The sequence below is a fragment of the Salvelinus fontinalis genome, chromosome 35 (assembly GCF_029448725.1).
Source record: "Salvelinus fontinalis isolate EN_2023a chromosome 35, ASM2944872v1, whole genome shotgun sequence".
Taxonomy (NCBI): domain Eukaryota; kingdom Metazoa; phylum Chordata; class Actinopteri; order Salmoniformes; family Salmonidae; genus Salvelinus; species Salvelinus fontinalis.
Window position 1 is genome coordinate 35,521,869 of NC_074699.1, and position 27,466 is coordinate 35,549,334.

Genomic DNA, 27,466 nt, shown 5'->3' on the forward strand with positions numbered 1-27,466 from the left:
TAAGGTAGGACTGATCAGAGAGACAGACATGGCTAAGGTAGGACTGATCAGAGACGTGGCTAAGGTAGGACTGATCAGAGACATGGGTAAGATACTACTGATCAGAGAGACAGAGACGTGGCTAACGTAGGACTGATCAGAGACATGGCTAAGGTAGGACTGATCAGAGACATGGCTAAGGTAGGACTGATCAGAGACATGGCTAAGGTAGGACTGATCAGAGACATGGCTAAGGTAGGACTGATCAGAGAGACAGACATGGCTAAGGTAGGACTGATCAGAGACGTGGCTAAGGTAGGACTGATCAGAGACGTGGCTAAGGTAGGACTGATCAGAGACGTGGCTAAGGTAGGACTGATCAGAGACGTGGCTAAGGTAGGACTGATCAGAGACGTGGCTAAGGTAGGACTGATCAGAGACGTGGCTAAGGTAGGACTGATCAGAGACGTGGCTAAGGTAGGACTGATCAGAGACGTGGCTAAGGTAGGACTGATCAGAGACGTGGCTAAGGTAGGACTGATCAGAGACGTGGCTAAGGTAGGACTGATCAGAGACGTGGCTAAGGTAGGACTGATCAGAGACGTGGCTAAGGTAGGACTGATCAGAGACGTGGCTAAGGTAGGACTGATCAGAGACGTGGCTAAGGTAGGACTGACCAGAGACGTGGCTAAGGTAGGACTGACCAGAGACGTGGCTAAGGTAGGACTGATCAGAGACGTGGCTAAGGTAGGACTGATCAGAGAGACAGAGACATGGCTAAGGTAGGACTGATCAGAGACATGGCTAAGGTAGGACTGATCAGAGACATGGCTAAGGTAGGACTGATCAGAGACATGGCTAAGGTAGGACTGATCAGAGACATGGCTAAGGTAGGACTGATCAGAGACATGGCTAAGGTAGGACTGATCAGAGACGTGGCTAAGGTAGGACTGATCAGAGACATGGCTAAGGTAGGACTGATCAGAGACATGGCTAAGGTAGGACTGATCAGAGAGACAGAGACATGGCTAAGGTAGGACTGATCAGAGACGTGGCTAAGGTAGGACTGATCAGAGACATGGCTAAGGTAGGACTGATCAGAGACGTGGCTAAGGTAGGACTGACCAGAGACGTGGCTAAGGTAGGACTGACCAGAGACGTGGCTAAGGTAGGACTGATCAGAGACGTGGCTAAGGTAGGACTGATCAGAGAGACAGAGACATGGCTAAGGTAGGACTGATCAGAGACATGGCTAAGGTAGGACTGATCAGAGACATGGCTAAGGTAGGACTGATCAGAGACATGGCTAAGGTAGGACTGATCAGAGACATGGCTAAGGTAGGACTGATCAGAGACATGGCTAAGGTAGGACTGATCAGAGACGTGGCTAAGGTAGGACTGATCAGAGACATGGCTAAGGTAGGACTGATCAGAGACATGGCTAAGGTAGGACTGATCAGAGACATGGCTAAGGTAGGACTGATCAGAGACATGGCTAAGGTAGGACTGATCAGAGAGACAGACATGGCTAAGGTAGGACTGATCAGAGACGTGGCTAAGGTAGGACTGATCAGAGACGTGGCTAAGGTAGGACTGATCAGAGACGTGGCTAAGGTAGGACTGATCAGAGACGTGGCTAAGGTAGGACTGATCAGAGACGTGGCTAAGGTAGGACTGATCAGAGACGTGGCTAAGGTAGGACTGATCAGAGACGTGGCTAAGGTAGGACTGATCAGAGACGTGGCTAAGGTAGGACTGATCAGAGACGTGGCTAAGGTAGGACTGATCAGAGACGTGGCTAAGGTAGGACTGATCAGAGACGTGGCTAAGGTAGGACTGATCAGAGACGTGGCTAAGGTAGGACTGATCAGAGACGTGGCTAAGGTAGGACTGATCAGAGACGTGGCTAAGGTAGGACTGACCAGAGACGTGGCTAAGGTAGGACTGACCAGAGACGTGGCTAAGGTAGGACTGACCAGAGACGTGGCTAAGGTAGGACTGATCAGAGACGTGGCTAAGGTAGGACTGATCAGAGAGACAGAGACATGGCTAAGGTAGGACTGATCAGAGACATGGCTAAGGTAGGACTGATCAGAGACATGGCTAAGGTAGGACTGATCAGAGACATGGCTAAGGTAGGACTGATCAGAGACATGGCTAAGGTAGGACTGATCAGAGACATGGCTAAGGTAGGACTGATCAGAGACGTGGCTAAGGTAGGACTGATCAGAGACATGGCTAAGGTAGGACTGATCAGAGACATGGCTAAGGTAGGACTGATCAGAGAGACAGAGACATGGCTAAGGTAGGACTGATCAGAGACGTGGCTAAGGTAGGACTGATCAGAGACGTGGCTAAGGTAGGACTGATCAGAGACGTGGCTAAGGTAGGACTGACCAGAGACGTGGCTAAGGTAGGACTGACCAGAGACGTGGCTAAGGTAGGACTGATCAGAGACGTGGCTAAGGTAGGACTGATCAGAGACGTGGCTAAGGTAGGACTGATCAGAGACGTGGCTAAGGTAGGACTGATCAGAGACGTGGCTAAGGTAGGACTGATCAGAGACGTGGCTAAGGTAGGACTGATCAGAGACGTGGCTATGGTAGGACTGATCAGAGACATGGCTAAGGTAGGACTGATCAGAGAGACAGAGACGTGGCTAAGGTAGGACTGATCAGAGACATGGCTAAGGTAGGACTGATCAGAGACGTGGCTAAGGTAGGACTTATCAGAGAGACAGAGACATGGCTAAGGTAGGACTGATCAGAGACATGGCTAAGGTAGGACTGATCAGAGACATGGCTAAGGTAGGACTGATCAGAGACGTGGCTAAGGTAGGACTGATCAGAGATATGGCTAAGGTAGGACTGATCAGAGACGTGGCTAAGGTAGGACTGATCAGAGACGTGGCTAAGGTAGGACTGATCAGAGACGTGGCTAAGGTAGGACTGATCAGAGACGTGGCTAAGGTAGGACTGATCAGAGACGTGGCTAAGGTAGGACTGATCAGAGACGTGGCTAAGGTAGGACTGATCAGAGACGTGGCTAAGGTAGGACTGATCAGAGACGTGGCTAAGGTAGGACTGATCAGAGACGTGGCTAAGGTAGGACTGATCAGAGACGTGGCTAAGGTAGGACTGATCAGAGACGTGGCTAAGGTAGAACTGATCAGAGACGTGGCTAAGGTAGGACTGATCAGAGACGTGGCTAAGGTAGGACTGATCAGAGACGTGGCTAAGGTAGGACTGATCAGAGACGTGGCTAAGGTAGGACTGATCAGAGACGTGGCTAAGGTAGGACTGATCAGAGACGTGGCTAAGGTAGGACTGATCAGAGACATGGCTAAGGTAGGACTGATCAGAGACATGGCTAAGGTAGGACTGATCAGAGACGTGACTAAGGTAGGACTGATCAGAGACGTGGCTAAGGTAGGACTGATCAGAGACATGGCTAAGGTAGGACTGATCAGAGACATGGCTAAGGTAGGACTGATCAGAGACGTGGCTAAGGTAGGACTGATCAGAGACATGGCTAAGGTAGGACTGATCAGAGACGTGGCTAAGGTAGGACTGATCAGAGACATGGCTAAGGTAGGACTGATCAGAGAGACAGAGACGTGGCTAAGGTAGGACTGATCAGAGACATGGCTAAGGTAGGACTGATCAGAGAAACAGAGACATGGCTAAGGTAGGACTGATCAGAGACATGGCTAAGGTAGGACTGATCAGAGACATGGCTAAGGTAGGACTGATCAGAGACATGGCTAAGGTAGGACTGAACAGAGACATGGCTAAGGTAGGACTGATCAGAGACATGGCTAAGGTAGGACTGATCAGAGACATGGCTAAGGTAGGACTGATCAGAGACGTGGCTAAGGTAGGACTGATCAGAGACGTGGCTAAGGTAGGACTGATCAGAGAGACAGAGACATGGCTAAGGTAGGACTGATCAGAGAGACAGAGACGTGGCTAAGGTAGGACTGATCAGAGAGACAGAGACGTGGCTAAGGTTGGACTGATCAGAGACGTGGCTAAGGTTGGACTGATCAGAGACGTGGCTAAGGTAGGACTGATCAGAGACGTGGCTAAGGTAGGACTGATCAGAGAGACAGAGACATGGCTAAGGTAGGACTGATCAGAGACATGGCTAAGGTAGGACTGATCAGAGACATGGCTAAGGTAGGACTGATCAGAGACATGGCTAAGGTAGGACTGATCAGAGACATGGCTAAGGTAGGACTGATCAGAGATATGGCTAAGGTAGGACTGATCAGAGACGTGGCTAAGGTAGGACTGATCAGAGACGTGGCTAAGGTAGGACTGATCAGAGACGTGGCTAAGGTAGGACTGATCAGAGACGTGGCTAAGGTAGGACTGATCAGAGACATGGCTAAGGTAGGACTGATCAGAGAGACAGAGACGTGGCTAAGGTAGGACTGATCAGAGACATGGCTAAGGTAGGACTGATCAGAGAGACAGAGACGTGGCTAAGGTAGGACTGATCAGAGACGTGGCTAAGGTAGGACTGATCAGAGACGTGGCTAAGGTAGGACTGATCAGAGACGTGGCTAAGGTAGGACTGATCAGAGACGTGGCTAAGGTAGGACTGATCAGAGACGTGGCTAAGGTAGGACTGATCAGAGAGACAGAGACATGGCTAAGGAAGGACTGATCAGAGAGACAGAGACGTGGCTAAGGTAGGACTGATCAGAGACATGGCTAAGGTAGGACTGATCAGAGACGTGGCTAAGGTAGGACTGATCAGAGACGTGGCTAAGGTAGGACTGATCAGAGAGACAGAGACATGGCTAAGGTAGGACTGATCAGAGACATGGCTAAGGTAGGACTGATCAGAGACATGGCTAAGGTAGGACTGATCAGAGACATGGCTAAGGTAGGACTGATCAGAGACATGGCTAAGGTAGGACTGATCAGAGACATGGCTAAGGTAGGACTGATCAGAGACGTGGCTAAGGTAGGACTGATCAGAGACGTGGCTAAGGTAGGACTGATCAGAGACGTGGCTAAGGTAGGACTGATCAGAGACGTGGCTAAGGTAGGACTGATCAGAGACATGGCTAAGGTAGGACTGATCAGAGAGACAGAGACGTGGCTAAGGTAGGACTGATCAGAGACATGGCTAAGGTAGGACTGATCAGAGAGACAGAGACGTGGCTAAGGTAGGACTGATCAGAGACATGGCTAAGGTAGGACTGATCAGAGACGTGGCTAAGGTAGGACTTATCAGAGAGACAGAGACATGGCTAAGGTAGGACTGATCAGAGACATGGCTAAGGTAGGACTGATCAGAGACATGGCTAAGGTAGGACTGATCAGAGACATGGCTAAGGTAGGACTGATCAGAGACATGGCTAAGGTAGGACTGATCAGAGACATGGCTAAGGTAGGACTGATCAGAGACGTGGCTAAGGTAGGACTGATCAGAGACGTGGCTAAGGTAGGACTGATCAGAGACGTGGCTAAGGTAGGGCTGATCAGAGACGTGGCTAAGGTAGGACTGATCAGAGACATGGCTAAGGTAGGACTGATCAGAGACATGGCTAAGGTAGGACTGATCAGAGACATGGCTAAGGTAGGACTGATCAGAGACATGGCTAAGGTAGGACTGATCAGAGACATGGCTAAGGTAGGACTGATCAGAGACATGGCTAAGGTAGGACTGATCAGAGAGACAGACATGGCTAAGGTAGGACTGATCAGAGACGTGGCTAAGGTAGGACTGATCAGAGACATGGGTAAGATACTACTGATCAGAGAGACAGAGACGTGGCTAACGTAGGACTGATCAGAGACATGGCTAAGGTAGGACTGATCAGAGACATGGCTAAGGTAGGACTGATCAGAGACATGGCTAAGGTAGGACTGATCAGAGACATGGCTAAGGTAGGACTGATCAGAGAGACAGACATGGCTAAGGTAGGACTGATCAGAGACGTGGCTAAGGTAGGACTGATCAGAGACGTGGCTAAGGTAGGACTGATCAGAGACGTGGCTAAGGTAGGACTGATCAGAGACGTGGCTAAGGTAGGACTGATCAGAGACGTGGCTAAGGTAGGACTGATCAGAGACGTGGCTAAGGTAGGACTGATCAGAGACGTGGCTAAGGTAGGACTGATCAGAGACGTGTCTAAGGTAGGACTGATCAGAGACGTGGCTAAGGTAGGACTGATCAGAGACGTGGCTAAGGTAGGACTGATCAGAGACGTGGCTAAGGTAGGACTGATCAGAGACGTGGCTAAGGTAGGACTGATCAGAGACGTGGCTAAGGTAGGACTGATCAGAGACGTGGCTAAGGTAGGACTGACCAGAGACGTGGCTAAGGTAGGACTGACCAGAGACGTGGCTAAGGTAGGACTGATCAGAGACGTGGCTAAGGTAGGACTGATCAGAGAGACAGAGACATGGCTAAGGTAGGACTGATCAGAGACATGGCTAAGGTAGGACTGATCAGAGACATGGCTAAGGTAGGACTGATCAGAGACATGGCTAAGGTAGGACTGATCAGAGACATGGCTAAGGTAGGACTGATCAGAGACATGGCTAAGGTAGGACTGATCAGAGACGTGGCTAAGGTAGGACTGATCAGAGACATGGCTAAGGTAGGACTGATCAGAGACATGGCTAAAGTAGGACTGATCAGAGAGACAGAGACATGGCTAAGGTAGGACTGATCAGAGACGTGGCTAAGGTAGGACTGATCAGAGACATGGCTAAGGTAGGACTGATCAGAGACGTGGCTAAGGTAGGACTGACCAGAGACGTGGCTAAGGTAGGACTGACCAGAGACGTGGCTAAGGTAGGACTGATCAGAGACGTGGCTAAGGTAGGACTGATCAGAGAGACAGAGACATGGCTAAGGTAGGACTGATCAGAGACATGGCTAAGGTAGGACTGATCAGAGACATGGCTAAGGTAGGACTGATCAGAGACATGGCTAAGGTAGGACTGATCAGAGACATGGCTAAGGTAGGACTGATCAGAGACATGGCTAAGGTAGGACTGATCAGAGACGTGGCTAAGGTAGGACTGATCAGAGACATGGCTAAGGTAGGACTGATCAGAGACATGGCTAAGGTAGGACTGATCAGAGACATGGCTAAGGTAGGACTGATCAGAGACATGGCTAAGGTAGGACTGATCAGAGAGACAGACATGGCTAAGGTAGGACTGATCAGAGACGTGGCTAAGGTAGGACTGATCAGAGACGTGGCTAAGGTAGGACTGATCAGAGACGTGGCTAAGGTAGGACTGATCAGAGACGTGGCTAAGGTAGGACTGATCAGAGACGTGGCTAAGGTAGGACTGATCAGAGACGTGGCTAAGGTAGGACTGATCAGAGACGTGGCTAAGGTAGGACTGATCAGAGACGTGGCTAAGGTAGGACTGATCAGAGACGTGGCTAAGGTAGGACTGATCAGAGACGTGGCTAAGGTAGGACTGATCAGAGACGTGGCTAAGGTAGGACTGATCAGAGACGTGGCTAAGGTAGGACTGATCAGAGACGTGGCTAAGGTAGGACTGATCAGAGACGTGGCTAAGGTAGGACTGATCAGAGACGTGGCTAAGGTAGGACTGATCAGAGACGTGGCTAAGGTAGGACTGACCAGAGACGTGGCTAAGGTAGGACTGACCAGAGACGTGGCTAAGGTAGGACTGACCAGAGACGTGGCTAAGGTAGGACTGATCAGAGACGTGGCTAAGGTAGGACTGATCAGAGAGACAGAGACATGGCTAAGGTAGGACTGATCAGAGACATGGCTAAGGTAGGACTGATCAGAGACATGGCTAAGGTAGGACTGATCAGAGACATGGCTAAGGTAGGACTGATCAGAGACATGGCTAAGGTAGGACTGATCAGAGACGTGGCTAAGGTAGGACTGATCAGAGACATGGCTAAGGTAGGACTGATCAGAGACATGGCTAAGGTAGGACTGATCAGAGAGACAGAGACATGGCTAAGGTAGGACTGATCAGAGACGTGGCTAAGGTAGGACTGATCAGAGACGTGGCTAAGGTAGGACTGATCAGAGACGTGGCTAAGGTAGGACTGACCAGAGACGTGGCTAAGGTAGGACTGACCAGAGACGTGGCTAAGGTAGGACTGATCAGAGACGTGGCTAAGGTAGGACTGATCAGAGACGTGGCTAAGGTAGGACTGATCAGAGACGTGGCTAAGGTAGGACTGATCAGAGACGTGGCTAAGGTAGGACTGATCAGAGACGTGGCTATGGTAGGACTGATCAGAGACATGGCTAAGGTAGGACTGATCAGAGAGACAGAGACGTGGCTAAGGTAGGACTGATCAGAGACATGGCTAAGGTAGGACTGATCAGAGACGTGGCTAAGGTAGGACTTATCAGAGAGACAGAGACATGGCTAAGGTAGGACTGATCAGAGACATGGCTAAGGTAGGACTGATCAGAGACATGGCTAAGGTAGGACTGATCAGAGACGTGGCTAAGGTAGGACTGATCAGAGATATGGCTAAGGTAGGACTGATCAGAGACGTGGCTAAGGTAGGACTGATCAGAGACGTGGCTAAGGTAGGACTGATCAGAGACGTGGCTAAGGTAGGACTGATCAGAGACGTGGCTAAGGTAGGACTGATCAGAGACGTGGCTAAGGTAGGACTGATCAGAGACGTGGCTAAGGTAGGACTGATCAGAGACGTGGCTAAGGTAGGACTGATCAGAGACGTGGCTAAGGTAGGACTGATCAGAGACGTGGCTAATGTAGGACTGATCAGAGACGTGGCTAAGGTAGGACTGATCAGAGACATGGCTAAGGTAGAACTGATCAGAGACGTGGCTAAGGTAGGACTGATCAGAGACGTGGCTAAGGTAGGACTGATCAGAGACGTGGCTAAGGTAGGACTGATCAGAGACGTGGCTAAGGTAGGACTGATCAGAGACGTGGCTAAGGTAGGACTGATCAGAGACGTGGCTAAGGTAGGACTGATCAGAGACATGGCTAAGGTAGGACTGATCAGAGACATGGCTAAGGTAGGACTGATCAGAGACGTGACTAAGGTAGGACTGATCAGAGACGTGGCTAAGGTAGGACTGATCAGAGACATGGCTAAGGTAGGACTGATCAGAGACATGGCTAAGGTAGGACTGATCAGAGACGTGGCTAAGGTAGGACTGATCAGAGACATGGCTAAGGTAGGACTGATCAGAGACGTGGCTAAGGTAGGACTGATCAGAGACATGGCTAAGGTAGGACTGATCAGAGAGACAGAGACGTGGCTAAGGTAGGACTGATCAGAGACATGGCTAAGGTAGGACTGATCAGAGAAACAGAGACATGGCTAAGGTAGGACTGATCAGAGACATGGCTAAGGTAGGACTGATCAGAGACATGGCTAAGGTAGGACTGATCAGAGACATGGCTAAGGTAGGACTGAACAGAGACATGGCTAAGGTAGGACTGATCAGAGACATGGCTAAGGTAGGACTGATCAGAGACATGGCTAAGGTAGGACTGATCAGAGACGTGGCTAAGGTAGGACTGATCAGAGACGTGGCTAAGGTAGGACTGATCAGAGAGACAGAGACATGGCTAAGGTAGGACTGATCAGAGAGACAGAGACGTGGCTAAGGTAGGACTGATCAGAGAGACAGAGACGTGGCTAAGGTTGGACTGATCAGAGACGTGGCTAAGGTTGGACTGATCAGAGACGTGGCTAAGGTAGGACTGATCAGAGACGTGGCTAAGGTAGGACTGATCAGAGAGACAGAGACATGGCTAAGGTAGGACTGATCAGAGACATGGCTAAGGTAGGACTGATCAGAGACATGGCTAAGGTAGGACTGATCAGAGACATGGCTAAGGTAGGACTGATCAGAGACATGGCTAAGGTAGGACTGATCAGAGATATGGCTAAGGTAGGACTGATCAGAGACGTGGCTAAGGTAGGACTGATCAGAGACGTGGCTAAGGTAGGACTGATCAGAGACGTGGCTAAGGTAGGACTGATCAGAGACATGGCTAAGGTAGGACTGATCAGAGAGACAGAGACGTGGCTAAGGTAGGACTGATCAGAGACATGGCTAAGGTAGGACTGATCAGAGAGACAGAGACGTGGCTAAGGTAGGACTGATCAGAGACGTGGCTAAGGTAGGACTTATCAGAGAGACAGAGACATGGCTAAGGTAGGACTGATCAGAGACATGGCTAAGGTAGGACTGATCAGAGACATGGCTAAGGTAGGACTGATCAGAGACGTGGCTAAAGTAGGACTGATCAGAGACATGGCTAAGGTAGGACTGATCAGAGACATGGCTAAGGTAGGACTGATCAGAGACGTGGCTAAGGTAGGACTGATCAGAGACATGGCTAAGGTAGGACTGATCAGAGAGACAGAGACGTGGCTAAGGTAGGACTGATCAGAGACATGGCTAAGGTAGGACTGATCAGAGAGACAGAGACATGGCTAAGGTAGGACTGATCAGAGACATGGCTAAGGTAGGACTGATCAGAGACATGGCTAAGGTAGGACTGATCAGAGACATGGCTAAGGTAGGACTGATCAGAGACATGGCTAAGGTAGGACTGATCAGAGACATGGCTAAGGTAGGACTGATCAGAGACGTGGCTAAGGTAGGACTGATCAGAGACGTGGCTAAGGTAGGACTGATCAGAGAGACAGAGACATGGCTAAGGTAGGACTGATCAGAGAGACAGAGACGTGGCTAAGGTAGGACTGATCAGAGACATGGCTAAGGTAGGACTGATCAGAGACGTGGCTAAGGTAGGACTGATCAGAGACGTGGCTAAGGTAGGACTGATCAGAGACGTGGCTAAGGTAGGACTGATCAGAGACGTGGCTAAGGTAGGACTGATCAGAGACGTGGCTAAGGTAGGACTGATCAGAGACGTGGCTAAGGTAGGACTGATCAGAGACGTGGCTAAGGTAGGACTGATCAGAGACGTGGCTAAGGTAGGACTGATCAGAGACGTGGCTAAGGTAGGACTGATCAGAGACGTGGCTAAGGTAGGACTGATCAGAGACATGGCTAAGGTAGGACTGATCAGAGACATGGCTAAGGTAGGACTGATCAGAGACATGGCTAAGGTAGGACTGATCAGAGACGTGGCTAAGGTAGGACTGATCAGAGACATGGCTAAGGTAGGACTGATCAGAGACGTGGCTAAGGTAGGACTGATCAGAGACGTGGCTAAGGTAGGACTGATCAGAGACGTGGCTAAGGTAGGACTGATCAGAGAGACAGAGACATGGCTAAGGAAGGACTGATCAGAGAGACAGAGACGTGGCTAAGGTAGGACTGATCAGAGACGTGGCTAAGGTAGGACTGATCAGAGACGTGGCTAAGGTAGGACTGATCAGAGACGTGGCTAAGGTAGGACTGATCAGAGAGACAGAGACATGGCTAAGGTAGGACTGATCAGAGACATGGCTAAGGTAGGACTGATCAGAGACATGGCTAAGGTAGGACTGATCAGAGACATGGCTAAGGTAGGACTGATCAGAGACATGGCTAAGGTAGGACTGATCAGAGACATGGCTAAGGTAGGACTGATCAGAGACGTGGCTAAGGTAGGACTGATCAGAGACGTGGCTAAGGTAGGACTGATCAGAGACGTGGCTAAGGTAGGACTGATCAGAGACATGGCTAAGGTAGGACTGATCAGAGAGACAGAGACGTGGCTAAGGTAGGACTGATCAGAGACATGGCTAAGGTAGGACTGATCAGAGAGACAGAGACGTGGCTAAGGTAGGACTGATCAGAGACATGGCTAAGGTAGGACTGATCAGAGACGTGGCTAAGGTAGGACTTATCAGAGAGACAGAGACATGGCTAAGGTAGGACTGATCAGAGACATGGCTAAGGTAGGACTGATCAGAGACATGGCTAAGGTAGGACTGATCAGAGACATGGCTAAGGTAGGACTGATCAGAGACATGGCTAAGGTAGGACTGATCAGAGACATGGCTAAGGTAGGACTGATCAGAGACGTGGCTAAGGTAGGACTGATCAGAGACGTGGCTAAGGTAGGACTGATCAGAGACATGGCTAAGGTAGGGCTGATCAGAGACGTGGCTAAGGTAGGACTGATCAGAGACGTGGCTAAGGTAGGACTGATCAGAGACATGGCTAAGGTAGGACTGATCAGAGACATGGCTAAGGTAGGACTGATCAGAGACATGGCTAAGGTAGGACTGATCAGAGACATGGCTAAGGTAGGACTGATCAGAGAGACAGACATGGCTAAGGTAGGACTGATCAGAGACGTGGCTAAGGTAGGACTGATCAGAGACATGGGTAAGATACTACTGATCAGAGAGACAGAGACGTGGCTAACGTAGGACTGATCAGAGACATGGCTAAGGTAGGACTGATCAGAGACATGGCTAAGGTAGGACTGATCAGAGACATGGCTAAGGTAGGACTGATCAGAGACATGGCTAAGGTAGGACTGATCAGAGAGACAGACATGGCTAAGGTAGGACTGATCAGAGACGTGGCTAAGGTAGGACTGATCAGAGACGTGGCTAAGGTAGGACTGATCAGAGACGTGGCTAAGGTAGGACTGATCAGAGACGTGGCTAAGGTAGGACTGATCAGAGACGTGGCTAAGGTAGGACTGATCAGAGACGTGGCTAAGGTAGGACTGATCAGAGACGTGGCTAAGGTAGGACTGATCAGAGACATGGCTAAGGTAGGACTGATCAGAGACGTGGCTAAGGTAGGACTGATCAGAGACGTGGCTAAGGTAGGACTGATCAGAGACGTGGCTAAGGTAGGACTGATCAGAGACGTGGCTAAGGTAGGACTGATCAGAGACATGGCTAAGGTAGGACTGATCAGAGACGTGGCTAAGGTAGGACTGACCAGAGACGTGGCTAAGGTAGGACTGACCAGAGACGTGGCTAAGGTAGGACTGATCAGAGACGTGGCTAAGGTAGGACTGATCAGAGAGACAGAGACATGGCTAAGGTAGGACTGATCAGAGACATGGCTAAGGTAGGACTGATCAGAGACATGGCTAAGGTAGGACTGATCAGAGACATGGCTAAGGTAGGACTGATCAGAGACATGGCTAAGGTAGGACTGATCAGAGACATGGCTAAGGTAGGACTGATCAGAGACGTGGCTAAGGTAGGACTGATCAGAGACATGGCTAAGGTAGGACTGATCAGAGAGACAGAGACATGGCTAAGGTAGGACTGATCAGAGACGTGGCTAAGGTAGGACTGATCAGAGACATGGCTAAGGTAGGACTGATCAGAGACGTGGCTAAGGTAGGACTGACCAGAGACGTGGCTAAGGTAGGACTGACCAGAGACGTGGCTAAGGTAGGACTGATCAGAGACGTGGCTAAGGTAGGACTGATCAGAGAGACAGAGACATGGCTAAGGTAGGACTGATCAGAGACATGGCTAAGGTAGGACTGATCAGAGACATGGCTAAGGTAGGACTGATCAGAGACATGGCTAAGGTAGGACTGATCAGAGACATGGCTAAGGTAGGACTGATCAGAGACATGGCTAAGGTAGGACTGATCAGAGACGTGGCTAAGGTAGGACTGATCAGAGACATGGCTAAGGTAGGACTGATCAGAGACATGGCTAAGGTAGGACTGATCAGAGACATGGCTAAGGTAGGACTGATCAGAGACATGGCTAAGGTAGGACTGATCAGAGACGTGGCTAAGGTAGGACTGATCAGAGACGTGGCTAAGGTAGGACTGATCAGAGACGTGGCTAAGGTAGGACTGATCAGAGACGTGGCTAAGGTAGGACTGATCAGAGACGTGGCTAAGGTAGGACTGATCAGAGACGTGGCTAAGGTAGGACTGATCAGAGACGTGGCTAAGGTAGGACTGATCAGAGACATGGCTAAGGTAGGACTGATCAGAGACGTGGCTAAGGTAGGACTGATCAGAGACGTGGCTAAGGTAGGACTGATCAGAGACGTGGCTAAGGTAGGACTGATCAGAGACGTGGCTAAGGTAGGACTGATCAGAGACATGGCTAAGGTAGGACTGATCAGAGACGTGGCTAAGGTAGGACTGACCAGAGACGTGGCTAAGGTAGGACTGACCAGAGACGTGGCTAAGGTAGGACTGATCAGAGACGTGGCTAAGGTAGGACTGATCAGAGAGACAGAGACATGGCTAAGGTAGGACTGATCAGAGACATGGCTAAGGTAGGACTGATCAGAGACATGGCTAAGGTAGGACTGATCAGAGACATGGCTAAGGTAGGACTGATCAGAGACATGGCTAAGGTAGGACTGATCAGAGACATGGCTAAGGTAGGACTGATCAGAGACGTGGCTAAGGTAGGACTGATCAGAGACATGTCTAAGGTAGGACTGATCAGAGACATGGCTAAGGTAGGACTGATCAGAGAGACAGAGACATGGCTAAGGTAGGACTGATCAGAGACGTGGCTAAGGTAGGACTGATCAGAGACATGGCTAAGGTAGGACTGATCAGAGACGTGGCTAAGGTAGGACTGACCAGAGACGTGGCTAAGGTAGGACTGACCAGAGACGTGGCTAAGGTAGGACTGATCAGAGACGTGGCTAAGGTAGGACTGATCAGAGAGACAGAGACATGGCTAAGGTAGGACTGATCAGAGACATGGCTAAGGTAGGACTGATCAGAGACATGGCTAAGGTAGTACTGATCAGAGACATGGCTAAGGTAGGACTGATCAGAGACATGGCTAAGGTAGGACTGATCAGAGACATGGCTAAGGTAGGACTGATCAGAGACGTGGCTAAGGTAGGACTGATCAGAGACATGGCTAAGGTAGGACTGATCAGAGACATGGCTAAGGTAGGACTGATCAGAGAGACAGAGACATGGCTAAGGTAGGACTGATCAGAGACGTGGCTAAGGTAGGACTGATCAGAGACATGGCTAAGGTAGGACTGATCAGAGACATGGCTAAGGTAGGACTGATCAGAGACGTGGCTAAGGTAGGACTGATCAGAGAGACAGAGACATGGCTAAGGTAGGACTGATCAGAGACGTGGCTAAGGTAGGACTGATCAGAGACGTGGCTAAGGTAGGACTGATCAGAGACGTGGCTAAGGTAGGACTGATCAGAGACATGGCTAAGGTAGGACTGATCAGAGACATGGCTAAGGTAGGACTGATCAGAGACATGGCTAAGGTAGGACTGATCAGAGACATGACTAAGGTAGGACTGATCAGAGACGTGGCTAAGGTAGGACTGATCAGAGACATGGCTAAGGTAGGACTGATCAGAGACATAGCTAAGGTAGGACTGATCAGAGACGTGGCTAAGGTAGGACTGATCAGAGACATGGCTAAGGTAGGACTGATCAGAGACATGGCTAAGGTAGGACTGATTAGAGAGACAGAGACATGGCTAAGGTAGGACTGATCAGAGACGTGGCTAAGGTAGGACTGATCAGAGACATGGCTAAGGTAGGACTGATCAGAGACATGGCTAAGGTAGGACTGATCAGAGACGTGGCTAAGGTAGGACTGATCAAAGAGACAGAGACATGGCTAAGGTAGGACTGATCAGAGACATGGCTAAGGTAGGACTGATCAGAGACGTGGCTAAGGTAGGACTGATCAGAGACATGGCTAAGGTAGGACTGATCAGAGACATGGCTAAGGTAGGACTGATCAGAGACATGGCTAAGGTAGGACTGATCAGAGACGTGGCTAAGGTAGGACTGATCAGAGACGTGGCTAAGGTAGGACTGATCAGAGACGTGGCTAAGGTAGGACTGATCAGAGACGTGGCTAAGGTAGGACTGATCAGAGACATGGCTAAGGTAGGACTGATCAGAGACATGACTAAGGTAGGACTGATCAGAGACGTGACTAAGGTAGGACTGATCAGAGACGTGGCTAAGGTAGGACTGATCAGAGACATGGCTAAGGTAGGACTGATCAGAGACATAGCTAAGGTAGGACTGATCAGAGACGTGGCTAAGGTAGGACTGATCAGAGACGTGGCTAAGGTAGGACTGATCAGAGACGTGGCTAAGGTAGGACTGATCAGAGACATGGCTAAGGTAGGACTGATCAGAGACATAGCTAAGGTAGGACTGATCAGAGACATAGCTAAGGTAGGACTGATCAGAGACATGGCTAAGGTAGGACTGACCAGAGACGTGGCTAAGGTAGGACTGACCAGAGACGTGGCTAAGGTAGGACTGATCAGAGACGTGGCTAAGGTAGGACTGATCAGAGAGACAGAGACATGGCTAAGGTAGGACTGATCAGAGACATGGCTAAGGTAGGACTGATCAGAGACATGGCTAAGGTAGGACTGATCAGAGACATGGCTAAGGTAGGACTGATCAGAGACATGGCTAAGGTAGGACTGATCAGAGACATGGCTAAGGTAGGACTGATCAGAGACGTGGCTAAGGTAGGACTGATCAGAGACATGGCTAAGGTAGGACTGATCAGAGACATGGCTAAGGTAGGACTGATCAGAGAGACAGAGACATGGCTAAGGTAGGACTGATCAGAGAGACAGAGACGTGGCTAAGGTAGGACTGATCAGAGACATGGCTAAGGTAGGACTGATCAGAGAGACAGAGACGTGGCTAAGGTAGGACTGATCAGAGACGTGGCTAAGGTAGGACTGATCAGAGACGTGGCTAAGGTAGGACTGATCAGAGACATGGCTAAGGTAGGACTGATCAGAGACATGGCTAAGGTAGGACTGATCAGAGAGACAGAGACGTGGCTAAGGTAGGACTGATCAGAGACATGGCTAAGGTAGGACTGATCAGAGACGTGGCTAAGGTAGGACTGATCAGAGACATGGCTAAGGTAGGACTGATCAGAGACGTGGCTAAGGTAGGACTGATCAGAGACATGGCTAAGGTAGGACTGATCAGAGACATGGCTAAGGTAGGACTGATCAGAGACATGGCTAAGGTATGACTGATCAGAGACGTGGCTAAGGTAGGACTGATCAGAGAGACAGAGACATGGCTAAGGTAGGACTGATCAGAGACATGGCTAAGGTAGGACTGATCAGAGACGTGGCTAAGGTAGGACTGTTTAGAGACGTGGCTAAGGTAGGACTGATCAGAGACATGGCTAAGGTAGGACTGATCAGAGACATAGCTAAGGTAGGACTGATCAGAGACATAGCTAAGGTAGGACTGATCAGAGACGTGGCTAAGGTAGGACTGATCAGAGACGTGGCTAAGGTAGGACTGACCAGAGACGTGGCTAAGGTAGGACTTACCAGAGACGTGGCTAAGGTAGGACTGATCAGAGACGTGGCTAAGGTAGGACTGATCAGAGAGACAGAGACATGGCTAAGGTAGGACTGATCAGAGACATGGCTAAGGTAGGACTGATCAGAGACATGGCTAAGGTAGGACTGATCAGAGACATGGCTAAGGTAGGACTGATCAGAGACATGGCTAAGGTAGGACTGATCAGAGACATGGCTAAGGTAGGACTGATCAGAGACGTGGCTAAGGTAGGACTGATCAGAGACATGGCTAAGGTAGGACTGATCAGAGACATGGCTAAGGTAGGAATGATCAGAGAGACAGAGACATGGCTAAGGTAGGACTGATCAGAGACGTGGCTAAGGTAGGACTGATCAGAGACATGGCTAAGGTAGTACTGATCAGAGACATGGCTAAGGTAGGACTGATCAGAGACGTGGCTAAGGTAGGACTGATCAGAGAGACAGAGACATGGCTAAGGTAGGACTGATCAGAGACATGGCTAAGGTAGGACTGATCAGAGACGTGGCTAAGGTAGGACTGATCAGAGACGTGGCTAAGGTAGGACTGATCAGAGACATGGCTAAGGTAGGACTGATCAGAGACATGGCTAAGGTAGGACTGATCAGAGACATGGCTAAGGTAGGACTGATCAGAGACATGGCTAAGGTAGGACTGATCAGAGACGTGGCTAAGGTAGGACTGATCAGAGACGTGGCTAAGGTAGGACTGGTCAGAGACGTGGCTAAGGTAGGACTGATCAGAGACATGGCTAAGGTAGGACTGATCAGAGACATGACTAAGGTAGGACTGATCAGAGACGTGGCTAAGGTAGGACTGATCAGAGACGTGGCTAAGGTAGGACTGACCAGAGACGTGGCTAAAGTAGGACTGATCAGAGACGTGGCTAAGGTAGGACTGATCAGAGAGACAGAGACATGGCTAAGGTAGGACTGATCAGAGACATGGCTAAGGTAGGACTGATCAGAGACATGGCTAAGGTAGGACTGATCAGAGACATGGCTAAGGTAGGACTGATCATATACATGGCTAAGGTAGGACTGATCAGAGACATGGCTAAGGTAGGACTGATCAGAGACGTGGCTAAGGTAGGACTGATCAGAGACATGGCTAAGGTAGGACTGATCAGAGACATGGCTAAGGTAGGACTGATTAGAGAGACAGAGACATGGCTAAGGTATGACTGATCAGAGACGTGGCTAAGGTAGGACTGATCAGAGACATGGCTAAGGTAGGACTGATCAGAGACATGGCTAAGGTAGGACTGATCAGAGACGTGGCTAAGGTAGGACTGATCAGAGAGACAGAGACATGGCTAAGGTAGGACTGATCAGAGACATGGCTAAGGTAGGACTGATCAGAGACGTGGCTAAGGTAGGACTGATCAGAGACTTGGCTAAGGTAGGACTGATCAGAGACATGGCTAAGGTAGGACTGATCAGAGACATGGCTAAGGTAGGACTGATCAGAGACATGGCTAAGGTAGGACTGATCAGAGACATGGCTAAGGTAGGACTGATCAGAGACGTGGCTAAGGTAGGACTGATCAGAGACGTGGCTAAGGTAGGACTGATCAGAGACGTGGCTAAGGTAGGACTGATCAGAGACATGGCTAAGGTAGGACTGATCAGAGACATGACTAAGGTAGGACTGATCAGAGACGTGGCTAAGGTAGGACTGATCAGAGACATGGCTAAGGTAGGACTGATCAGAGACATAGCTAAGGTAGGACTGATCAGAGACATGGCTAAGGTAGGACTGATCAGAGACGTGGCTAAGGTAGGACTGATCAGAGACGTGGCTAAGGTAGGACTGATCAGAGACATGGCTAAGGTAGGACTGATCAGAGACATAGCTAAGGTAGGACTGATCAGAGACATAGCTAAGGTAGGACTGATCAGAGACATGGCTAAGGTAGGACTGATCAGAGACGTGGCTAAGGTAGGACTGATCAGAGACGTGGCTAAGGTAGGACTGACCAGAGACGTGGCTAAGGTAGGACTGATCAGAGACGTGGCTAAGGTAGGACTGATCAGAGAGACAGAGACATGGCTAAGGTAGGACTGATCAGAGACATGGCTAAGGTAGGACTGATCAGAGACATGGCTAAGGTAGGACTGATCAGAGACATGGCTAAGGTAGGACTGATCAGAGACATGGCTAAGGTAGGACTGATCAGAGACATGGCTAAGGTAGGACTGATCAGAGACGTGGCTAAGGTAGGACTGATCAGAGACATGGCTAAGGTAGGACTGATCAGAGACATGGCTAAGGTAGGACTGATCAGAGAGACAGAGACATGGCTAAGGTAGGACTGATCAGAGACGTGGCTAAGGTAGGACTGATCAGAGACGTGGCTAAGGTAGGACTGATCAGAGACATGGCTAAGGTAGGACTGATCAGAGACATGGCTAAGGTAGGACTGATCAGAGACATGGCTAAGGTAGGACTGATCAGAGACATGGCTAAGGTAGGACTGATCAGAGACGTGGCTAAGGTAGGACTGATCAGTGACATGGCTAAGGTAGGACTGATCAGAGACATGGCTAAGGTAGGACTGATCAGAGAGACAGAGACATGGCTAAGGTAGGACTGATCAGAGACGTGGCTAAGGTAGGACTGATCAGAGACATGGCTAAGGTAGGACTGATCAGAGACATGGCTAAGGTAGGACTGATCAGAGACGTGGCTAAGGTAGGACTGATCAGAGAGACAGAGACATGGCTAAGGTAGGACTGATCAGAGACATGGCTAAGGTAGGACTGATCAGAGACGTGGCTAAGGTAGGACTGATCAGAGACGTGGCTAAGGTAGAACTGATCAGAGACATGGCTAAGGTAGGACTGATCAGAGACATGGCTAAGGTAGGACTGATCAGAGACATGGCTAAGGTAGGACTGATCAGAGACATGGCTAAGGTAGGACTGATCAGAGACATGGCTAAGGTAGGACTGATCAGAGACGTGGCTAAGGTAGGACTGATCAGAGACATGGCTAAGGTAGGACTGATCAGAGACATGGCTAAGGTAGGACTGATCAGAGAGACAGAGACATGGCTAAGGTAGGACTGATCAGAGACGTGGCTAAGGTAGGACTGATCAGAGACGTGGCTAAGGTAGGACTGATCAGAGACGTGGCTAAGGTAGGACTGATCAGAGACATGGCTAAGGTAGGACTGATCAGAGACATGACTAAGGTAGGACTGATCAGAGACGTGGCTAAGGTAGGACTGATCAGAGACATGGCTAAGGTAGGACTGATCAGAGACATGGCTAAGGTAGGACTGATCAGAGACATGGCTAAGGTAGGACTGCTCAGAGACGTGGCTAATGTAGGACTGATCAGAGACATGGCTAAGGTAGGACTGATCAGAGACATGGCTAAGGTAGGACTGATCAGAGACGTGGCTAAGGTAGGACTGATCAGAGACGTGGCTAAGGTAGGACTGATCAGAGACATGGCTAAGGTAGGACTGATCAGAGACGTGGCTAAGGTAGGACTGATCAGAGACGTGGCTAAGGTAGGACTGATCAGAGACGTGGCTAAGGTAGGACTGATCTGTATTAACTCTGTGTACTGTAGGGCCCTGTATTAACTCTGTGTACTGTAGGGCCCTGTATTAACTCTGTGTACTGTAGGGCCCTGTATTAACTCTGTGTACTGTAGGTTTGGGCCCTGTATTAACTCTGTGTACTGTAGGGCCCTGTATTAACTCTGTGTACTGTAGGGCCCTGTATTAACTCTGTGTACTGTAGGACCCTGTATTAACTCTGTGTACTGTAGGGCCCTGTATTAACTCTGTGTACTGTAGGGCCCTGTATTAACTCTGTGTACTGTAGGACCCTGTATTAACTCTGTGTACTGTAGGACCCTGTATTAACTCTGTGTACTGTAGGACCCTGTATTAACTCTGTGTACTGTAGGGCCCTGTATTAACTCTGTGTACTGTAGGACCCTGTATTAACTCTGTGTACTGTAGGACCCTGTATTAACTCTGTGTACTGTAGGGCCCTGTATTAACTCTGTGTACTGTAGGACCCTGTATTAACTCTGTGTACTGTAGGTTTGGGCCCTGGCCTCGGCCGCCACCAGTCTAGAACTGAGTCCTGACTCGGACCCTGATGCAGACGCTCCCTGGGCCAGACACCCGTTTGGGCGCCACCTGCTGGAGACTCTGTGAGTAGCAGGACAAATATACTAGACTGTATATACTGTACTATTGTATACTGAGTGAACAAAACATTATGAACACCTGCTGACATGAGACAGACTGATTCAATATTAGGAAGGTGTTCTTAATGTTTTGTATACTCAATTTAAAATAATGATAATTGGGCAAAAGATCAGATTTGGGCTGCTTGTGTAACCGTAGCCAAAGCCCAGCAGGAACGTAGCGGACCCGCCAGGAATTAAGTTTGCCCAGGGGGTGTCCTGGTACATCAAGCTGCCTCACACTACAGAAACAGGAGATGGACTAGTGTCCTGTTCAGGTGGTGTCCTGGTACATCAAGCTGTCTCGCACTACAGAAACAGGAGATGGACTAGTGTCATGTCCAGGGGGTGTCCTGGTACATCAAGCTGTCTCACTACAGTAACAGGAGATAGACTAGTGTCCTGTCCAGGGGGTGTCCTGTACATCAAGCTGTCTCACTACAGAAACAGGAGATGGACTAGTGTCCTGTCCAGGCGGTGTCCTGTCCAGGGGGTGTCCTGTACATCAAGCTGTCTCACTACAGAAACAGGAGATAGACTAGTGTCCTGTCCAGGGGGTGTCCTGGTACATCAAGCTGTCTCACTACAGAAACAGGAGATGGACTAGTGTCCTGTCCAGGGGGTGTCCTGGTACATCAAGCTGCCTCACACTACAGAAACAGTACATAGACTAGTGTCCTGTCCAGGCGGTGTCCTGGTACATCAAGCTGTCTCACTACAGAAACAGGAGATGGACTAGTGTCCTGTCCAGGGGGTGTCCTGGTACATCAAGCTGTCTCACTACAGAAACAGGAGATGGACTAGTGTCCTGTCCAGGGGGTGTCCTGGTACATCAAGCTGTCTCACTACAGAAACAGGAGATAGACTAGTGTCCTGTCCAGGGGGTGTCCTGTATATATCAGTCATTGTGGCTCAGACAAGGCTACTTAATGTATATAGTGGAAGGATTAGGACACTCAGGTCCCCTCTGTCCTCTCCTCCCCAGTCTGGACCACTACAGTCTGATGAGTGATGTCCAGACTCTAGTCATGTTGTGTAGTGTGTTCAGGTCCCCTCTGTCCTCTCCTCCCCAGTCTGGACCACTACAGTCTGATGAGTGATGTCCAGACTCTAGTCATGTTGTGTAGTGTGTTCAGGTCCCCTCTGTCCTCTCCTCCCCAGTCTGGACCACTACAGTCTGATGAGTGATGTCCAGACTCTAGTCATGTTGTGTGTTCAGGTCCCCTCTGTCCTCTCCTCCCCAGTCTGGACCACTACAGTCTGATGAGTGATGTCCAGACTCTAGTCATGTTGTGTGTTCAGGTCTCCTCTGTCCTCTCCTCCCCAGTCTGGACCACTACAGTCTGATGAGTGATGTCCAGACTCTAGTCATGTTGTGTGTTCAGGACCCCTCTGTCCTCTCCTCCCCAGTCTGGACCACTACAGTCTGATGAGTGATGTCCAGACTCTAGTCATGTTGTGTGTTCAGGTCTCCTCTGTCCTCTCCTCCCCAGTCTGGACCACTACAGTCTGATGAGTGATGTCCAGACTCTAGTCATGTTGTGTGTTCAGGTCCCCTCTGTCCTCTCCTCCCCAGTCTGGACCACTACAGTCTGATGAGTGATGTCCAGACTCTAGTCATGTTGTGTAGTGTGTTCAGGTCCCCTCTGTCCTCTCCTCCCCAGTCTGGACCACTACAGTCTGATGAGTGATGTCCAGACTCTAGTCATGTTGTGTGTTCAGGTCCCCTCTGTCCTCTCCTCCCCAGTCTGGACCACTACAGTCTGATGAGTGATGTCCAGACTCTAGTCATGTTGTGTGTTCAGGTCTCCTCTGTCCTCTCCTCCCCAGTCTGGACCACTACAGTCTGATGAGTGATGTCCAGACTCTAGTCATGTTGTGTGTTCAGGTCCCCTCTGTCCTCTCCTCCCCAGTCTGGACCACTACAGTCTGATGAGTGATGTCCAGACTCTAGTCATGTTGTGTAGTGTGTTCAGGTCCCCTCTGTCCTCTCCTCCCCAGTCTGGACCACTACAGTCTGATGAGTGATGTCCAGACTCTAGTCATGTTGTGTAGTGTGTTCAGGTCCCCTCTGTCCTCTCCTCCCCAGTCTGGACCACTACAGTCTGATGAGTGATGTCCAGACTCTAGTCATGTTGTGTGTTCAGGTCCCCTCTGTCCTCTCCTCCCCAGTCTGGACCACTACAGTCTGATGAGTGATGTCCAGACTCTAGTCATGTTGTGTGTTCAGGTCCCCTCTGTCCTCTCCTCCCCAGTCTGGACCACTACAGTCTGATGAGTGATGTCCAGACTCTAGTCATGTTGTGTGTTCAGGTCCCCTCTGTCCTCTCCTCCCCAGTCTGGACCACTACAGTCTGATGAGTGATGTCCAGACTCTAGTCATGTTGTGTAGTGTGTTCAGGTCCCCTCTGTCCTCTCCTCCCCAGTCTGGACCACTACAGTCTGATGAGTGATGTCCAGACTCTAGTCATGTTGTGTGTTCAGGTCCCCTCTGTCCTCTCCTCCCCAGTCTGGACCACTACAGTCTGATGAGTGATGTCCAGACTCTAGTCATGTTGTGTGTTCAGGACCCCTCTGTCCTCTCCTCCCCAGTCTGGACCACTACAGTCTGATGAGTGATGTCCAGACTCTAGTCATGTTGTGTAGTGTGTTCAGGTCCCCTCTGTCCTCTCCTCCCCAGTCTGGACCACTACAGTCTGATGAGTGATGTCCAGACTCTAGTCATGTTGTGTAGTGTGTTCAGGTCCCCTCTGTCCTCTCCTCCCCAGTCTGGACCACTACAGTCTGATGAGTGATGTCCAGACTCTAGTCATGTTGTGTAGTGTGTTCAGGTCCCCTCTGTCCTCTCCTCCCCAGTCTGGACCACTACAGTCTGATGAGTGATGTCCAGACTCTAGTCATGTTGTGTAGTGTGTTCAGGACCCCTCTGTCCTCTCCTCCCCAGTCTGGACCACTACAGTCTGATGAGTGATGTCCAGACTCTAGTCATGTTGTGTGTTCAGGTCCCCTCTGTCCTCTCCTCCCCAGTCTGGACCACTACAGTCTGATGAGTGATGTCCAGACTCTAGTCATGTTGTGTGTTCAGGACCCCTCTGTCCTCTCCTCCCCAGTCTGGACCACTACAGTCTGATGAGTGATGTCCAGACTCTAGTCATGTTGTGAGTGTGTTCAGGTCCCCTCTGTCCTCTCCTCCCCAGTCTGGACCACTACAGTCTGATGAGTGATGTCCAGACTCTAGTCATGTTGTGTAGTGTGTTCAGGTCCCCTCTGTCCTCTCCTCCCCAGTCTGGACCACTACAGTCTGATGAGTGATGTCCAGACTCTAGTCATGTTGTGTGTTCAGGTCCCCTCTGTCCTCTCCTCCCCAGTCTGGACCACTACAGTCTGATGAGTGATGTCCAGACTCTAGTCATGTTGTGTGTTCAGGTCCCCTCTGTCCTCTCCTCCCCAGTCTGGACCACTACAGTCTGATGAGTGATGTCCAGACTCTAGTCATGTTGTGTGTTCAGGTCCCCTCTGTCCTCTCCTCCCCAGTCTGGACCACTACAGTCTGATGAGTGATGTCCAGACTCTAGTCATGTTGTGTGTTCAGGTCCCCTCTGTCCTCTCCTCCCCAGTCAGGACCACTACAGTCTGATGAGTGATGTCCAGACTCTAGTCATGTTGTGTGTTCAGGTCTCCTCTGTCCTCTCCTCCCCAGTCTGGACCACTACAGTCTGATGAGTGATGTCCAGACTCTAGTCATGTTGTGTGTTCAGGTCCCCTCTGTCCTCTCCTCCCCAGTCTGGACCACTACAGTCTGATGAGTGATGTCCAGACTCTAGTCATGTTGTGTAGTGTGTTCAGGTCCCCTCTGTCCTCTCCTCCCCAGTCTGGACCACTACAGTCTGATGAGTGATGTCCAGACTCTAGTCATGTTGTGTAGTGTGTTCAGGTCTCCTCTGTCCTCTCCTCCCCAGTCTGGACCACTACAGTCTGATGAGTGATGTCCAGACTCTAGTCATGTAGTGTGTTCAGGTCTCCTCTGTCCTCTCCTCCCCAGTCTGGACCACTACAGTGTGATGAGTGATGTCCAGACTCTAGTCATGTTGTGTAGTGTGTTCAGGACCCCTCTGTCCTCTCCTCCCCAGTCTGGACCACTACAGTCTGATGAGTGATGTCCAGACTCTAGTCATGTTGTGTGTTCAGGACCCCTCTGTCCTCTCCTCCCCAGTCTGGACCACTACAGTCTGATGAGTGATGTCCAGACTCTAGTCATGTTGTGTGTTCAGGTCCCCTCTGTCCTCTCCTCCCCAGTCTGGACCACTACAGTCTGATGAGTGATGTCCAGACTCTAGTCATGTTGTGTAGTGTGTTCAGGACCCCTCTGTCCTCTCCTCCCCAGTCTGGACCACTACAGTCTGATGAGTGATGTCCAGACTCTAGTCATGTTGTGTGTTCAGGACCCCTCTGTCCTCTCCTCCCCAGTCTGGACCACTACAGTCTGATGAGTGATGTCCAGACTCTAGTCATGTTGTGTAGTGTGTTCAGGTCCCCTCTGTCCTCTCCTCCCCAGTCTGGACCACTACAGTCTGATGAGTGATGTCCAGACTCTAGTCATGTTGTGTGTTCAGGTCTCCTCTGTCCTCTCCTCCCCAGTCTGGACCACTACAGTCTGATGAGTGATGTCCAGACTCTAGTCATGTTGTGTAGTGTGTTCAGGTCCCCTCTGTCCTCTCCTCCCCAGTCTGGACCACTACAGTCTGATGAGTGATGTCCAGACTCTAGTCATGTTGTGTGTTCAGGTCCCCTCTGTCCTCTCCTCCCCAGTCTGGAACACTACAGTCTGATGAGTGATGTCCAGACTCTAGTCATGTTGTGTGTTCAGGTCCCCTCTGTCCTCTCCTCCCCAGTCAGGACCACTACAGTCTGATGAGTGATGTCCAGACTCTAGTCATGTTGTGTGTTCAGGTCCCCTCTGTCCTCTCCTCCCCAGTCTGGACCACTACAGTCTGATGAGTGATGTCCAGACTCTAGTCATGTTGTGTGTTCAGGACCCCTCTGTCCTCTCCTCCCCAGTCTGGACCACTACAGTCTGATGAGTGATGTCCAGACTCTAGTCATGTAGTGTGTTCAGGTCCCCTCTGTCCTCTCCTCCCCAGTCTGGACCACTACAGTCTGATGAGTGATGTCCAGACTCTAGTCATGTTGTGTGTTCAGGTCCCCTCTGTCCTCTCCTCCCCAGTCTGGACCACTACAGTCTGATGAGTGATGTCCAGACTCTAGTCATGTTGTGTGTTCAGGTCCCCTCTGTCCTCTCCTCCCCAGTCTGGACCACTACAGTCTGATGAGTGATGTCCAGACTCTAGTCATGTTGTGTGTTCAGGTCCCCTCTGTCCTCTCCTCCCCAGTCTGGACCACTACAGTCTGATGAGTGATGTCCAGACTCTAGTCATGTTGTGTGTTCAGGTCCCCTCTGTCCTCTCCTCCCCAGTCTGGACCACTACAGTCTGATGAGTGATGTCCAGACTCTAGTCATGTTGTGTAGTGTGTTCAGGTCCCCTCTGTCCTCTCCTCCCCAGTCTGGACCACTACAGTCTGATGAGTGATGTCCAGACTCTAGTCATGTTGTGTAGTGTGTTCAGGTCTCCTCTGTCCTCTCCTCCCCAGTCTGGACCACTACAGTCTGATGAGTGATGTCCAGACTCTAGTCATGTTGTGTAGTGTGTTCAGGTCCCCTCTGTCCTCTCCTCCCCAGTCTGGACCACTACAGTCTGATGAGTGATGTCCAGACTCTAGTCATGTTGTGTGTTCAGGTCCCCTCTGTCCTCTCCTCCCCAGTCTGGACCACTACAGTCTGATGAGTGATGTCCAGACTCTGGCCATGCTGTGTAGTGTGTTCAGGACTCAGGGCTGCTCCCAGGACTGCTACTCTCTATATGGACAGCAACGCTCTTCTCTGTTCCCACCTCATCTCTCACGATACGTAAGTCTCCTCTCTGTTCTCCTCTCATCACTCACGATACGTAAGTCTCCTCT

At 50.3% G+C, this 27,466-nt stretch overlaps 1 protein-coding gene across 1 annotated transcript in view; it reads left to right on the forward strand.

The window, feature by feature from the left end:
- Window positions 1–8,872: 8,872 nt before the first annotated feature.
- LOC129834786 (GATOR complex protein WDR59-like) overlaps window positions 8,873–27,466 on the forward strand; it is a 43,194-nt gene continuing 24,600 nt past the window's right edge. The window contains exons 1-3 of the mRNA XM_055900060.1: window positions 8,873–9,662; window positions 21,300–21,412; window positions 27,269–27,413. Of these exons, the coding sequence (XP_055756035.1) occupies window positions 27,288–27,413 (126 nt within the window). The 5' untranslated portion in view covers window positions 8,873–9,662; window positions 21,300–21,412; window positions 27,269–27,287. The remainder of the gene's footprint in view (window positions 9,663–21,299; window positions 21,413–27,268; window positions 27,414–27,466) is intronic.